The sequence below is a fragment of the Argentina anserina genome, chromosome 6, assembly GCF_933775445.1.
Source record: "Argentina anserina chromosome 6, drPotAnse1.1, whole genome shotgun sequence".
NCBI classification, from domain to species: domain Eukaryota; kingdom Viridiplantae; phylum Streptophyta; class Magnoliopsida; order Rosales; family Rosaceae; genus Argentina; species Argentina anserina.
In genome coordinates, this window is record NC_065877.1 from 25,682,542 (window position 1) to 25,698,808 (window position 16,267).

Sequence of the window (16,267 nt, forward strand, 5' to 3'; positions counted from 1 at the left end):
GATTAAATCAATGAATGAATTAAAACTGTTCAACGTGAACCGTTCGTGTAAATCTCAATTTTGAAAGCTCAAATCATTGTCAAATTGGATGAAATTTTGTAGAGATGATCTTGAATAGCATAACTAAATATTAAATCGCTTATGGTGAAAAACTTTGACCGAAAAGCGTGCCAAAATTGGAACTTCACTCTGAAACTTCACTCTGAAACTTCAGAGTGAACCTTCACTCTGGATAGGGACTGTATATATATATATATATATATATATATATACAAAAAGAGAAGGTTTTGGACCCGTTGGAACAAAATCAATCCTAACAATTAAAGGAGAAAAAACTAGCAATCTATACAATAATCTAAAACCTCTAGAATTATTCCAAGATTATAGCACACATATGTGGACCGAGCATCACACATATGTGGACTGAGCATGGTCTAGCATGTTTCATGAGGAAGAAACAGATCCGAAGAGATTTAGCATTAAATACTTGAAACATGACATTGATTTCAACCACTCACAACTGCTCCAACATACACAACTCTTTCAATAATAGATAACGGTCAATGAATACAAGTACAGTGTAGCTCCAAAGTCTTTTGCATAATCTTTCTTGCTTTCCTTCTAACCCCAGTGATGATGCTTGCTCTGTACGTATTAATTGTAGTCTCTGGTATTCGTCACCAATCTGAAGAGCACCGAGCACCCCTTAACTTTGGGACGAAAAGTCTACGGCAGTACAAGTTGCCATTTCGGTTACGATCGGTCTTCGTCTAACTTTTTATTGCTGGTGCCAAATATTAGAGTGGAAGCAATTAAGCAGAGATAGGTAAGAACATGCATGGCATTTATGGTACAGCAATGATCGAAGGAACTGCAGACACAATATGGACGTTCATCTATGATGAGTCATGGATAATATTGTGATCACTCTAGAGGAGATTTAACGTATTGATCGATGCCTAGCTAGGTACAGGGTCCAGTTAATTATTCTCTTTTAATATATATATATATATATATATATTTCAATATTCTTGAGTATATTGTTTCAATCGTAAAAAAAAAAATACAAATAGAGGGAGAGAGTGTATATATTTAGCCTAACAACTGCAACTAAACCAAATCCCAAATCTGTTATACTGTCTTAATTAAACGGATATATGTATACATTGTTGACCTTTTCCTCAAGGTTTAAATCAAGCAAGATCTAGTGGGATAAAATTGAGGATCCATGTTGCAGCCATATCCTTGTATGACAAGTAAAAAGGAGATGGCAACAACTTAGAACTCAGCATATAAATCAACACTTTCGAAATTGATTAATTTAAATACAACACTTCCAACAGTACGTTAGAAGTCAGCAGATATTTCCCTTTCAAAAAGAAAAGAAAGAAAAAGAACTCAGCATATACATTGATTGACTACCTAATCAACTTTTTAATTTCTTTGCTTGTTCTTAAATCAAAGTATCGAACAAAAGTCAATCTCAATTGTTAATTTTTAAAACATCAATAGTAATTATTCATATACGTGTTGGCATATGATAATTAAGTCGAGTCCCATCATATCATCTTTGAAGATGTAAATAATTAGATGGAATGCGCGTTTGATAAATTGATAATTAAGTGGAGTCACATCATAGCAGCTATGAAAATGTGCATTATTAGATTGACTTAAAAGCATTTCCCGGCCATCGAATTCCAAATTTCGTAAATCTTTTCCTTTGTTTTTGCCCAGACACCTCTCCATTTTGGTTGATCGCTGCATTTCAAGTCGATCAGCAAGCGTCAAGCGACCATGTTTATCACCCCAACCCTCAACTTCTCATGTATAACTTGTATGAAGGGAAATCATCATGATGAGGAAGGTAGCAACAAGAAGAACCAATATGGAGGGAAGGAAAACAACTCGGTAGTGCCGGAACTTTATGGAGGAATAACTGGTGGAGGTCCTTGGGATGATGGAATCCATGACGACATCAGAGAGATCAACCTCGTTTATGGTAAATGCATCGACTCGATGTGTGTATTCTACGATAAAAATGGTGAGCTTGTCAAAGGCGAAAGGCGAGGAGGTCATGACATGGGCAGTGAACTCAACAAGCCCCTAAGTAATGCTGAGGTGAGTTTTCATATATGTTGGTATTCATATCTAAACCCCAACTCAGAGATATAGGGTATGCACTGAAGATTTAGCCAAAAAGAGTACTATATGGAACATAAACATCAGAGTGCAGATGTTTCGTCATTTCTAAGCCATGCTGCCCATGCATATACGTAAGTATGTAATAGTGTTATCTATGAATTGCAGATAAAGCTGGAGTACCCTGAGGAGTTTCTAGTGAGTATCAGTGGATACTATTCTGGGGTGAACTGGATAGTTGGAGATCCGGTCATCTTAAGGTCTCTCACATTTGAGAGTAATAAACGAACATTTGGACCATTTGGGGTTCAAGTTGGGACGCCCTTTACTTTTAGAGTACAAGATGGTGAGAAAATTGTTGGCTTTAAGGGAACAAATGGATGGTACCTAGATGCAATTGGGTTTCATATATTAAAACCGCCGGATATTTATGGAGGAACGACCGGAGGAGGTCCTTGGGATGATGGAAGCTTTGATGGGATCAGAGATATCACCCTAGTCTATGGTTTATGCATCGACTCATTGTGTGTGGTGTATAAAAAAAATGGTGAGCTTATTATAGGCGAAACGCATGGAGGTCATGACCAGGGCAGTGATCTTCATAAACCTCTGAATACGGTTCAGGTAGCTTCATGTTTTGGTTCTCGTCACTTCTCTGATACATAACTAGACCCTAGTTCATAATTTCATCAAAAACTAATATGCATGTAACATAACTTGAATATAGAGGTTTGTATACTGATATTTTCTCTAATGAATTAATACAAGACTAACCTATCTATTTATAGTGAAGATGAGAGAATATTGTACTGCTGTTTAACACTAATTCTAATAATTAAGCATAGCTGTTCCACCATGAGTAACATGCTCACAACTTCTTTCCAGCTCACTCCAACACTCCCCCTCAAGTTGGCGCATACATATCAACCATGCCCAACTTGCTAAGTGAGTCATAAAAGACCTTCTTAGACACTCCTTTTGTGAGTATATCCGCAAGTTGCTCTTCTGTAGGAACAAACGGAAAACAAATGATCTTAGCGTCTAGTTTCTCCTTTATAAAGTGACGATCAACCTCTACATGTTTTGTACGATCATGCTGCACAGGATTTTGTGAAATATCAATAGCTGCCTTGTTGTCACAGTACAACTGTATAGCACATTTGGGCTAAGGATGGCATTTATGTCTTTCGGGTAATACCCACGGGTAATTATCCACCCAAAATTAATCGCGGGTAATATCCATTGGGTAATACCCACATGATAATTTGATGGGTATGGGTAAATACCCACCCATTCCTAAATGAGTAATTATACTATTCACCCATTTACCCATTTTCTATGTGGGTACTTTATTATTATTATTATTTTCAATTTTAATGGGTAGCTTATATTTTTTTCATTTATAAATGGGACCTTTTTTTTTACCCACATGATAATTTAATAGGTATGGATAAATACCCACTAATTTCTAAATAGGTAATTATACTAACTCATTTACCCATTTTCTATTGGGTACCTTAATATTAGTATTATTATTATTATTATTATTTTCAATTTCAATGGGTAGCTTATATTTTTTTCATTTAACTGGTACCTTTTTAAAAAAAATTCCCACATGATAATTTGATAGGTATGGATAAATACCCACTAATTTCTAAATAGGTAATTATACTACTCACTCATTTACCCATTTTTTTTATATGGGTACCTTATTATTATTATTATTATTATTATTATTATTATTATTATTATTATTATGACTACATACTTGAACAAATTACTAAGACAATATTCAGCAAAATTGAAATTATTCTTAATAAATGACTTTTTAATATAACATCAATTGATATTACAATTCAAGAGTTAAATTGACTACGTACTACTAAAATAGAGGGGAAGAGTGTGCTCTACTAATATCAGCCGGTTGCCTCTGAAGTGGGGTAGAATCAGTATCACTGCCAAGGCTAGATTCTTCATCAACATCAATATCGTCATCTAATGTACCAGAAACATCTAGTAACTGACTATGTAACCAATCCCGACCACACATTAATGCCTCTATTGTGTTTGAGTGAAGTCTGTTCCGATGTGGGCTCACAATCCGTCCACCAGTACTAAATGCTGACTCTGAGGCAACTGTAGATACAAGAATGGCTAAGATGTCTCGAGCGACCTTGTATAAGGTTAGATACTTCATCCCATTCGTTTTCCACCAATATAAGATATCAAAATCTTTATCATTGATTCTTGGTAAAACAGGCTCATCCAAGTACCTCTCTAAGTCAGACTTGTCGTTGTTCATACTAGAGCCAGCAACATAAGCATCGTAGGCATCCATGTCTGCATCCCTCAAATCATGATCGCTCGCCCTTGAAATTTCAAGCAAAGACGAGTTATCAGCTACATGAGACACAGTACTTGGCCTATATTCCCTAGCCAAGTCAAAAGCAAGCTTCTTAACTCTCTCAACCTCCAATGCAGCTCTATGAGGATAAATTTGCCTGAAATAGAACTCAATCAACTTCAGCTTATACCGAGGATCTAGAATAGTAGCAACAGCAATTGTCCCGATCACACCCCAATACTTCTCTAATTTCTCCTCCATTTTCTTTGCCATTTCTTTCACTTCATCAATATCAGACTCGAGCCACTTGGATATAGACAACTTAATTTGACAAATTTTTGAGAACAACAAGTTCGATGTGGGATACTTTGTACCGGATAACAACTCAGTCGCTTTGTAAAATATCTGCAACTTATCAGCAATCTCCATCACGAGGTTCCACTCATCTTCACTTGGCACATCCTTATATCCACGAGTCTTTAAAGCTGGAAAAACTGTCTTGTACGGCGCTGCTCCCTGCAACATCAAGAATGTGGAGTTCCATCTTGTCCTACAATCAAGTGCTAACTTCCTATTGCATCCAACACCCATCTGCCTAGCTACCTTAGCAAACATCTCTTCTCTCTTTGGGCCACCCGTCCAATAGGCAACACTAGATCTAATGGTCTCTATACTCTCCCGAATGACATCCAACCCATCCTTCACGATTAAATTCAAAATATGTGCTGCACAACGCATGTGAAACAACTTCCCACCAACTAATAGTGAACTAGATCTCAAACTCACAAGAAGCAAATCTATCATAGCATCATTGGTGGTGCAGTTATCTACTGTTAATGTTGACAGGTTGCGATGAATTTTCCAGCTATATAAACACTCCATCAACACCCTATGAAGCGTATCAGCATCATGTGGACAAGGAACATATACAAACCTATATAAAAATAAGTTATATCGATCAAACATATATTGAATTTAAATAACCAGTCTACGGGTAACAGCATCATGAGAATGAATAACTAATATATGGATTATCTATTAACTTCTTAGTATAACACTCCAATCTCGTCTAAAGGGCCTTAAAAAAGCTGCTGACAAAGAGGTAAGCTCCCATGCTAGTTGGAAGTGTTATGCAGTTATCATTTCAGGTTAAGCATTTATATCAAGTATTGTTCTGTAATGTCTTTACTCTTCAGTGAGTTCAAGACTTCAAGGGTAGACTTTATATTATAAAAATCCACGTAATTTCTAGAAATCTGATCATCAAGAACATTTCTTAAGATATATTTTAATTGAGTACTCTAAGAGATATTATCAGTTGTTCAGTGACATAATCAATGTTATTTTTCTCTGATCAGTGAAGCAATGTCATTCAAAAATAAAATTTCTGACCCCATTCCCATTTTGCATTTTTCCTTCCATGTATCTTTTAATATAATGGGTTGAACCTTATAAGCAGTAAATATTTACCTTAAAAGGCGACTCTGCAAATTCCATGACTCATCAATAAAATGTGATGTTATCGCCATAAATCCCTTTTTTTTATATTACTTGCAGTCCACATATCCGTAGTAATGGCAATCCTACTTGTGTTCATCTGTAACAACTTCATTGTTTTTTCTCTCTCAAATTCATAGATCTTCATTATCTCCTTTTTTATTGTGTTTCTACTTGGAACCTTAAAGGAAGGTTGTAACGCATTAGAGTACCTCTTGAATCCGAGATGCTCAACCATTGACAATGGGTACTCATGCATGATGATCATATTCGCAAGCTCAGTCCTTGCATTACTCTCATGAGCATTATCAAACTGACCCGCTCTTGTTGCTCCATCATTCCTTGCTGGTTTAGGATGTAGTCCCTTACATTATTTAACATGAAAATTCAAGGAATTAGTTCCATGTCCAGCCTTTGCACTTAGGAACCTGCCGCAATGCTTGCAAATTGCTTTCTCTTCTCCTCTAATCATTCGCACTTCAAAGTTATCCCATACTGCTGCTTTTCTCTTTCTTGTGCTTCGGGCACTTTGTTCCACATTCTCATTATCTGCACAACTATACTCTTCCTCCATACTGCAAGATTGAAATAATTCATACTTCATTACTACAACATGTAATAATAATAATAATAATAATAATAGAATGGTGCTCATTATCAAAACGAAAACTATAAGAGATTCAGATTCAAAGCACTAAAAAAGATGGCAAAAGAAAACAATAAGTGAAGAAGAAACAACAACCCATAAATATCTGGACTTTCTATTCAAATATTCAAGAAGACCATATAGAGAAAAAAAAACAATCCTAAATCAAAAAACACTCCTATATATTAATAATTTGCATCTAAAGCTGGATATAAATAAATGCACTGAAACACTGGATGGTCCTCACTTCACGGTAGCTTTGTCCTCCTCCATGTAATTTTTTGATAAACTAGTCCAGATAAAATAACCTGAATAGTGAAAACACTAATCAGCTGGAATGTCAAACTATAGAACTTTTGCTAATATTCAGTTCAAATCTTTGCATTGCCAAAGAGTTGGAGCCAAATTTGGGGAGACGTCCCATTTTATGAGTGAGGACCAAGAATGGGGTATAGTTTAGGTGGAACTTTTTATAAAGTAGTCAATTGCGTGATGCCAGGAAAACTAAGTAAATGATTGTGTAGAAAGTAAAAACTAACATAGGCTCTTCTTATTAATGATTATGTATAGTTGAAATTATTTCAGTAAAAAGAAACTAGATCACAGATAATAATTTTCAAAAAAAGAAGTTCATCATTGTTACCAGCGTGACTATTAAGTACAGACATGCAGTGTTTTTGCTGTCCATGAGTATTCATTCACCACCTGGTGGGTTAGGAAATTGTCCAAAGCTATGTTCTTGGTTTTCTAAACATCGACAGAAGCAGCTTTACCTAATTACCTTTGCACTAGTATACATTGTCCACCCAGAAAAAGGAAAATTTTCCAATTTCTCCAAACTTCTATGCAGCATTAAATGAGATTAACCTAATGAAGAACTAAGCTTTAGTCCACAGACCTTGTCAAGCTCATACTCAAAAATTTCAAAGATTAAATTAGAGAAAAACTAACAGAGATGGAACCTCCAAGGCTATTAATTAGAAAAAATAATTAAATGAGATTAACCTAATGAAGAACTAAACTTTAGTCCACAGACCTTGTCAAGCTCATACTCAAAAATTCCAAAGATTAAATTTTCCATTGACAAAGGAGAGTGTCCGAATCTAGCAACAAGTGTTAAAGAATGAAGGAGGCAACACCAAACATGAACTTCCCAGAAATTATTATACATTCTATGTCAAGTTTATGAGGAATCATCTTTGACACAGTAACATGCTGAAAGAATTTTATACAAGTTGAAAAAGTTGGTTATATCTCCCACCTACACAACCTTTTCAGTGTCAAAGATGCTTAAGTTCATGTTTATACAAGTTGAAAAAGTTTATGAGGAATCATCTTTGACACAGTAACATGCTTAAGTTCAGCTTAGTTAGAACTAATAAGGGTTAGGTGTTGCTGCAACTAACTTTGATCATATTCAGAAAATGAGTTGCTTCAATCAAGAGCTTCATTTTAATACAGTTCAGTGTGCATTACAACATTGCAAGAGTTCCCAATTCCAATTCACAACAAGATAACACAACAACCACAAACAGCATCATAAAATCGAGACACATTTTCATTCAGGCATTTCATCAAACATGTGGCATGCAACAAACTACACTACACAAACATCAACACTTTGCACAAACTACACTGGTTCTTCATCTAGCTCCTATAATCACTAACACGTCCAATAAGAAACATGAATCATGATTTAGAAGCATCTACAACTATAAGCTATTTTTATATATTATCTTACTGAATCAATGCACACTGAGTTGTATCATACCTTGAATTTGGCTTGCTTCAGTATAGGGGCATCACCAGCAGCTCTGAGATGAATGACCACTGCAACAAATCGAAAACCCAAAATAACCCATCATCGAACCCAATATTCAAGCCAAATAAGATATTTCAAAATAGAGGTGTGACGCTGAATTACAGCCAACCCAGCGAAGGTGGAAACATGCCCAAGGGAAATTTAAACGACGTCCGTACCTTAAGAAATATGAGTACGAGTTTGAAGCTTGAGAGGTGAGATAGCCAATCTAAATCCTAAAATGGGTACTCGTCGGCGGTGAAATTCAAAGGTGTCGAAATGGGTATTCGAATGAGAGAGTTAATTTAGGTTTTGTATAATCAAGAGAGAGCATGTATTTTATCCATGGGTATTACCCTTTACCCGTGGGTATTACCCTTACCCGCCATTTTCATCCATGAGTATTTTTTAAATACCCATTACCCACCCATGGGTATTTTCAGATTACCCATTACCCAAATAAAATACCCAACACACATTTTTACCCGTGGGTTTTATTACCCATGGGTACCCATACCCGTGGGTTTTACCCAAATAAAATACCCAACACATTTTGGGCTTAACACCCAAATCTTGTAGCAAATTCCTAAGCCATAACAACTCGCACACTCCCTGAGCCATTCCTCTGTATTCTGCTTCAGCACTAGATCGAGCTACCACATTTTGTTTCTTACTCCTCCACGTAACAAGGTTACCTCCAACAAAAGTAAAGTACCCTGACATGGACCTCCGATCCGTAATATTTCCAGCCCAGTCTGCATCTGTGAAGCCACAAATCTCAAGGATATTGTTGTGGTTAGAAAACATTACTCCTCTCCCTGGAGTTGACTTCAAGTACCTCAAAATTCTCACAACAGCATCCATGTGATCCACACTAGGGTTATGCATGAACTGACTCACTACACTTACTGCATATGCAACATCTGGTCTGGTATGTGACAAATAAATCAGGCGTCCAACTAGCCTCTGGTAACGAGTTTTGTCAGTGAGCACTTGATCTTGGTATTCTGCTAACCGATGGTTCTGCTCAATAGAAGTATCAATTGGAGTGCAATCTAACATACTTGTCTCTGTTAGTAGATCAAGGATATACTTCCTCTGACACAAATAGATACCATCACTTCCCCGGGCTACCTCAATGCCTAAGAAGTACTTGAGTGTACCTAGGTCTTTCATCTCAAACTCTGTGGCTAGCTGCTTCTGTAATCTATCCACCTCAATAGTATCATTGCCAGTCACTATCATATCGTCAACATATATAATTAAGGCTGTTACCTTCCCTTGTTGGTGTTTGAGAAATAATGTGTGGTCTGAATTACTCTGCATGTAGCCAATTTTCCTCATGAATTGTGAAAATCTTCCAAACCAAGCACGATGAGATTGTTTAAGACCATACAAAGACTTCCTCAATCTACATACAAAGTTATCGGGAGAAGCTACCACATATCCAGGAGGAAGATCCATATACACTTCCTCTGTAAGTTCTCCATGAAGGAATGCATTCTTAACATCAAACTGTCTAAGTGGCCAGTTTAAGGTAGCAGCAAAAGAGAGCAATACCCGAATAGTGTTCATCTTTGCAACAGGTGCAAATGTCTCATCATAGTCTATGCCATATGTCTGGGTGAACCCTTTTGCTACTAGGCGTGCTTTATACCGGCTCACTGACCCATCTGGATTATGCTTCACTGTAAACACCCAACGACATCCCACTGCCTTCTTGCCACGTGGTGGAGAAACAAGCTCCCAAGTATTGTTCTTCTGTAATGCTTCCATCTCTTCCTCCATCGCTTTCCTCCATTTTGGATCTCCCAATGCATCCTGCACTTTGTTAGGTATTGATACAGCAGAAATTTGATTCACAAATGATTCATATGACTTAGACAATCTTTTGGTAGACATAAAATTGGCCACAGGATACTTAGCTTTAGCACGAAGGGTAGGTTCATATTTTTTTGTTGGCTGACCTCGAGTAGACCTATTTGGCAAGACATATTGGCTACTATTAGTTTCACCAGTATTAGCCCCAATAGAATGACTAACCTCAAGTGAGTGATCTTCTGTACCAGGGAAACGTTGGTCAGGGGAGGCAGGAGGGGCAGTTGTGCTGTCAGCTTCTGGTTCTTGAATCTCTGGAGTGACTATACCAGAATCATCTGGTGGTGCATGTGTAGCTGATACATCAGTAATCTCAATCGAACTTGTCACCATATCTTCTGGCTGACTTATCTCCCCCTTTCCATGATACAGCTCTTCAAAATAGGTATTCTCCCCTGGAAGAGCAGTATCGGAAGAGGAAAAATAACTCATGTCCTCAAAGAAAGTAACATCCATGGTGACATAATACTTCTTGGTAGGTGGATGATAGCATCGGTACCCTTTCTGATGTTTGTCATACCCAACAAACACACATTTAATGGCCCGGGCATCCAACTTAGACCTCTGGTGTTTTGGAAGGTGGACAAAAGCAACACAACCAAAAACACGGGCAGAAAGAGTATGGAAAAATGGTAAGGAGACATGGGATGCAAGTACCTCGTATGGGACCTTTCCCTGAAGAACACGAGAGGGAAGGCGATTAATGAGGTGGGCGGCAGTGATGAAAGCATCACCCCAAAGGTACTGAGGCATATGGGCACTAAAAAGAATACACCGAGCCATATCAAGTAAATGACGATTTTTCCTTTCAGACACTCCATGTTGCTCAGGTGTGTAAGGACACGTCGTTTGATGAGCAATTCTGTGTTTGGTAAAGAACTCCTGAAAGACATGGTTCACATATTCCCCCCCCCCCCATTATCAGAACAAAGAATTCTAATAGTGGCATTATATTGTGTTTGGACAATGTTATAGAAGGCTTGAAAAGCTGGAAAAACCTCATTTTTAGTTTTGAGGAGAACAATCCATGAAAGACGGGTGCAATCATCAATGAAGGACACATAATACCGCATCCCTGACACAGTAGGTTCTTTGGAGGGTCCCCAAACATCAGAGTGAATTAATTCGAAAGGAAGAATATGTTTATTAGAAGTACTAGGAGAATAAGTAGACAGATAACTCTTGCCTAAAACACATGTCTCACACCGTAAAAGTGACTCATCCACACTAATAAACAAAGTAGACATAGATTTTTTCATAATACTAAAGGATGGATGCCCTAGGCGATGATGCCATAACCAAACTTCACTTAGCTTGTCAGAAGTGGAGATTAAAGCGGTCCGAGACTGTGCCCCTGGTTTTTCCCCAGCATATGTCGGATCCAGATGAAACAACCGGCCCCTCAGATACCCCCGACCAATTAACTCCCCGGTGAGAAGATCCTGAAATATCACATACATAGGAAAAAATGTGACAGAGCACTTAGCATCAGCGTTCAATTGGGGAACAGATATCAAATGATGAGATAAAGCAGGTACATAGAGCACATTGTGAAGCTCTATTGTGGGAGTAATACGAACTGACCCTTTCCCTAAGACTGGGAAGGCCTCACCATTAGCATTAGTCACATAGGGTACTGGTGGAGGAGACAATATGGTAAAATAAGATTTGTCATAAGTCATATGATCAGATGCACCCGAATCAATAATCCAAGTATCAAAACCAACAAAGTTAGAAATATTTAAAGCCATACCAATTTTGCCAAGGCCGGCGATGGATGCGGAAGGTATTGCGCCGCCGGCTGTATGATGATCATGTCCCACCACACCATAGACATAAGGTTCCTGGACGAGCTGAATAGCTGCCTTCGCCTGAGGACGAGAATGAGGCCTTTTAGGTCGAAGGTGAGGATACAACTTCCAGTAGGTCGCACGAGCATGGTTAGTATCATGACAATAACAGCAAGGAGGGCGCGGCTGATTCCCGAAGCCTGGTGGTGGTCCTCGTTGATGAGGTGGAGCTGAAATGGCCTGTTGAAGGGGTGGTGCGGAAGATCTAGCGCGAATAGTAAGACTGGAAACGTCAATTTGTGGCTGATGAAGGCTTTCCTGGTGAGATTCATCCTTACGGATATATGTGAAAGCTGTAATGAGACTAGGGGGTTCGGTCTGTCGTAGCAATTCCCCTTTTGCACTGTTATGTTTTGCATCAAGACATTTCAGGAAATGGTGAACTCGTTCAAGCTCCTTCTCACGTTGGTACCAAACAATATCTTCTTGATGTTTGATCATGCAGGGACGTTTCATATCAATCTCAGCCCAAATATTTTTAAGTTTGGTGAAATATTGCGCCACCGGTTGCCCATCTTGTTGCATTGCTAAAACAGTGCACATTAACTCATGAACCTGTATGAAATCAGAGTCATTAGTATATAAACCTTCAAGTGTCAGCCATATTGTCTGCGCAGTGTCGCATGCCTCCACCAAATCGATGATCTCGTCATTCATAGCTTTCCACAAGACGGACATGACAAGGCCATCATCGTCATCCCACTTAGTGTAGGCAATAATATCATCGGGACTAGGAGCTTTAGTTACGCCGGTTACATGCCCCATCTTGTGCATGCCTCGAAGATGAGCCGTCATAAGTCGTTTCCATTTACGGAAATTAGTCTCATTGAGTTTAGTTCCTCCAAAAGACCCACTGTCAGAACTCTTGACAGATACTTCAAATTTCGGAATATCAGCTTCGTCTCCAGAACCGATTGAAAAGAAATGAAAAATCAGGAATTATACAGCGGAAACACCAAAAACAAAAACGAAATGAACCTATCGCAGGTGAACGGGCACCGTCGGTGCACCAGCGCTGACAAAGGTGGCCGGGTCGGATTTGACCGGGTCGGGTCGGATATGGTCGGGTCGGATCTAGTTGGGTCGGGTCAGGCGAACCGGGTCGGATCTGGTCGGGTCGGATCTAGATTGGGCCGGGCCAGACGGGTTGAATGTAAGATGGGTCGGGCGGGTCGAATCTGGGTCGAATCCGGGTCGTTTTGGATTTGCAGCGAGATGCAGCGGCGATATGATTTGCAGCGGCGATCCACGACTTGCAGCGGCGATGTGAAGTCCCTTTCAAGACTGGAGGAAGCGGCGGAGGTCTTTTCAGCGGCGGCAGACCAAGGAAATCGCCGGGGTATTCTCGGACCGGGAAGACGGCCGTTGAGGAGAGGCCGTTGCGGAGAGGAAGATGACGGCGACGGCGTCGTGTAGGGGTCGGAAGTCTGCAACAAGGCAGATGAGGACCATGCAGGAGATACCGGTGCGAGTGATGCAGTGACACCGGCGCGGGACCGTGAGGAAGAGATGAGGGTGTCGGGATGCAAACGTGGAGGTCCTTTGGGGTGAACACAGTGCGGTTCTACAAGACTGCACGCTGAGGTAACACAATGCAAGAATCTCAGGAAAAAATTGGTAACCAACTGAGGATACCAGCCCGCACCCGAACAGAAAAAAAATCCCAGAAAAAAACAGAGCAATGCTCTGATACCAACTTGAATATAGAGGTTTGTATACTGATATTTTCTCTAATGAATTAATACAAGACTAACCTATCTATTTATAGTGAAGATGAGAGAATATTGTACTGTTGTTTAACACTAATTCTAATAATTAAGCATAGCTGTTCCACCATGAGTAACATGCTCACAACTTCTTTCCAGCTCACTCCAACAACATATATAGTTGCTGATCACATAATGAATATTTTTTGTGATGAATTACAGATAAAGTTGGAATACCCAAATGAGTTTTTGGTGAGTGTCACCGGACACTATTGTGGGGTGACCTGGATAGTCGGCGCTCTGGTGGTGTTACGGTCACTTGAATTTAAGAGCAATAGAAGAACATTTGGACCATTTGGAATACAAGTTGGCACACCCTTTACTTTCAGAGTAAAAGACGGAGAGCAAATTGTTGGGTTGAAAGGAAGAAATGGTTGGTACCTAGATGCAGTTGGGTTCCATACATCTCGTGTTCCCGAAAGAGGACTCTTCGTGGGAGTTCAGAAGGGTTTTTGGAAAGCTTATGAATCTTTGGTTAAGCTTACTAAACGTCTTACAGGTGTTGAGTGTACATGTATAAGCTTGTAACAATCATTTAGGGTGTGAAGCAATTTGACTAATGTACTGCCTTTTAGCAATCGAGATACGGATGATCCGATTGATAGGTCGTTAATTAAAACGTTTATAATAAATTATGTAAAACATCATCGTTAGTATAGAATAAACAGGGATTGTTCAGTCCGGGAAATTAAAGGAAACTCTAAACTTTAAGTATTAACAAATAATAAATGGGTTGAGATTGATTATTAACTAATACAATAAAACCTAAATTACTATTTACATGATCGACTTCTCTTTAACAAACTTAAATCAAATTTACCATTACACCACATAATTATAAGTTCGAACCTATCATTCATTCTAATTCGACCAATTACATACTTTTTAGACACCAATACAAATAGCGCCTTAGAGGATCATCTAATTATCCAAGATTTCAATTAACATATAGATTGACTTAAGGCCTAATCTAAATTTGCATGTAATCCAATTCAATAACACTTAGAGTAGAAATCAAATAATATTACATTTAAGCACCAAATCTTTGTTGGAGACATGTTTCATGTGTGGCGTCACCCACTGTAACGACCCTAAAATTTCGAGCATAAAAACTCAAAATATTAAAGTCGTACAACACCAAAACAATCTCAACGAATTGAAATCATTTAAATGAACAGCGAATCAATACTGAGTTCACAATACAACTCAGACCACCAATTATTACAAACCAAATTTATAATTCAACATTACATAAAATGGAAATGTAATAATCCTCACAATCACTCACCAAAACTCACAAATAAATCCTCACAAGCCTCACACACAAATCCGCAATAGAAACCTCACCACAAGCAGGATAATGAACAACTTCGAGTCTCCGGAGTCGTCTCTCAATCTCCACTAATCAACGTCTGCGGAATTATCCACTACACCATCGAATTGGTGCACCGGGATTGTAAACACAAACCCGGTAAGCTTATAGCTCGTATGAGTAAAATGAAAGTATAACTCGCATATCAAGATATACGAAAATCCACAAATCAACAAATATAAATGCACTCATGAGTCAATGGACGGCCCATCTGGTTGTCCCAAAAATATATGAAATGAAAGTGCTCATAAGAAATCGCGCAACTCTTCTGGTTACCCAAATACATTTATAATACTGGTACTAATGAACGCTGGTACACATATGTTACCCCTCATGTAGTATGCCGCCGATATTGGGCAACCACCTGTTACCCAACATCAAAACAACATGAGTACTCATGAGCCGATAACCACCTGTTACCTCACATGCAGTACTCCGGCAGACATACTAGAGCTCTAACTGTATCGTAACTTTCGCCCGGCCAAAGGCTAGGTTCCAACTTGCCAAACACGTACAATAATCTCACATCATATTGTACAAAAATCAAGTCCGAAGACAAATCAACATTTTAACAATCTCCATGTTAAAATCACGTACAGTAATCACACCTCATATTGTACAAATCAAAATCACATGCTCAATATATAATCTCGTCATCAAAATGACATCATCACGATAAAATCATAACAATATGTTATATAGCAAACTATATATATATATGTTACTATTTACCATTTATACAATATATATATAATCCGCTATATCATATACATGTCATATTTCATAAACACGTCCGAAGACAAAACGTTTTAACAAACACCATGTTAAAACCACGTACAATAATCACACCTCATATTGTACAAATTAAATCACATGCTCAATATATAATTCTCGTCATCGAAATGATAAATTCCAATAAATTCATAACAGTATATAATATAGCGAACTATGTATATATGTACTTATTACCATTT

At 38.4% G+C, this 16,267-nt stretch overlaps 1 protein-coding gene across 1 annotated transcript; it reads left to right on the forward strand.

Moving 5' to 3' along the window:
* Nucleotides 1-1,700: 1,700 nt before the first annotated feature.
* On the forward strand, nucleotides 1,701-14,478 carry LOC126800792 (agglutinin-like). Its single transcript, XM_050528208.1, has 3 exons — nucleotides 1,701-2,118; nucleotides 2,308-2,763; nucleotides 14,084-14,478. Exons 1-3 carry the CDS (start codon nucleotides 1,795-1,797, stop codon nucleotides 14,447-14,449), a joined length of 1,146 nt encoding a protein of 381 aa, XP_050384165.1. The 5' UTR covers nucleotides 1,701-1,794; the 3' UTR covers nucleotides 14,450-14,478.
* Nucleotides 14,479-16,267: the final 1,789 nt, after the last annotated feature.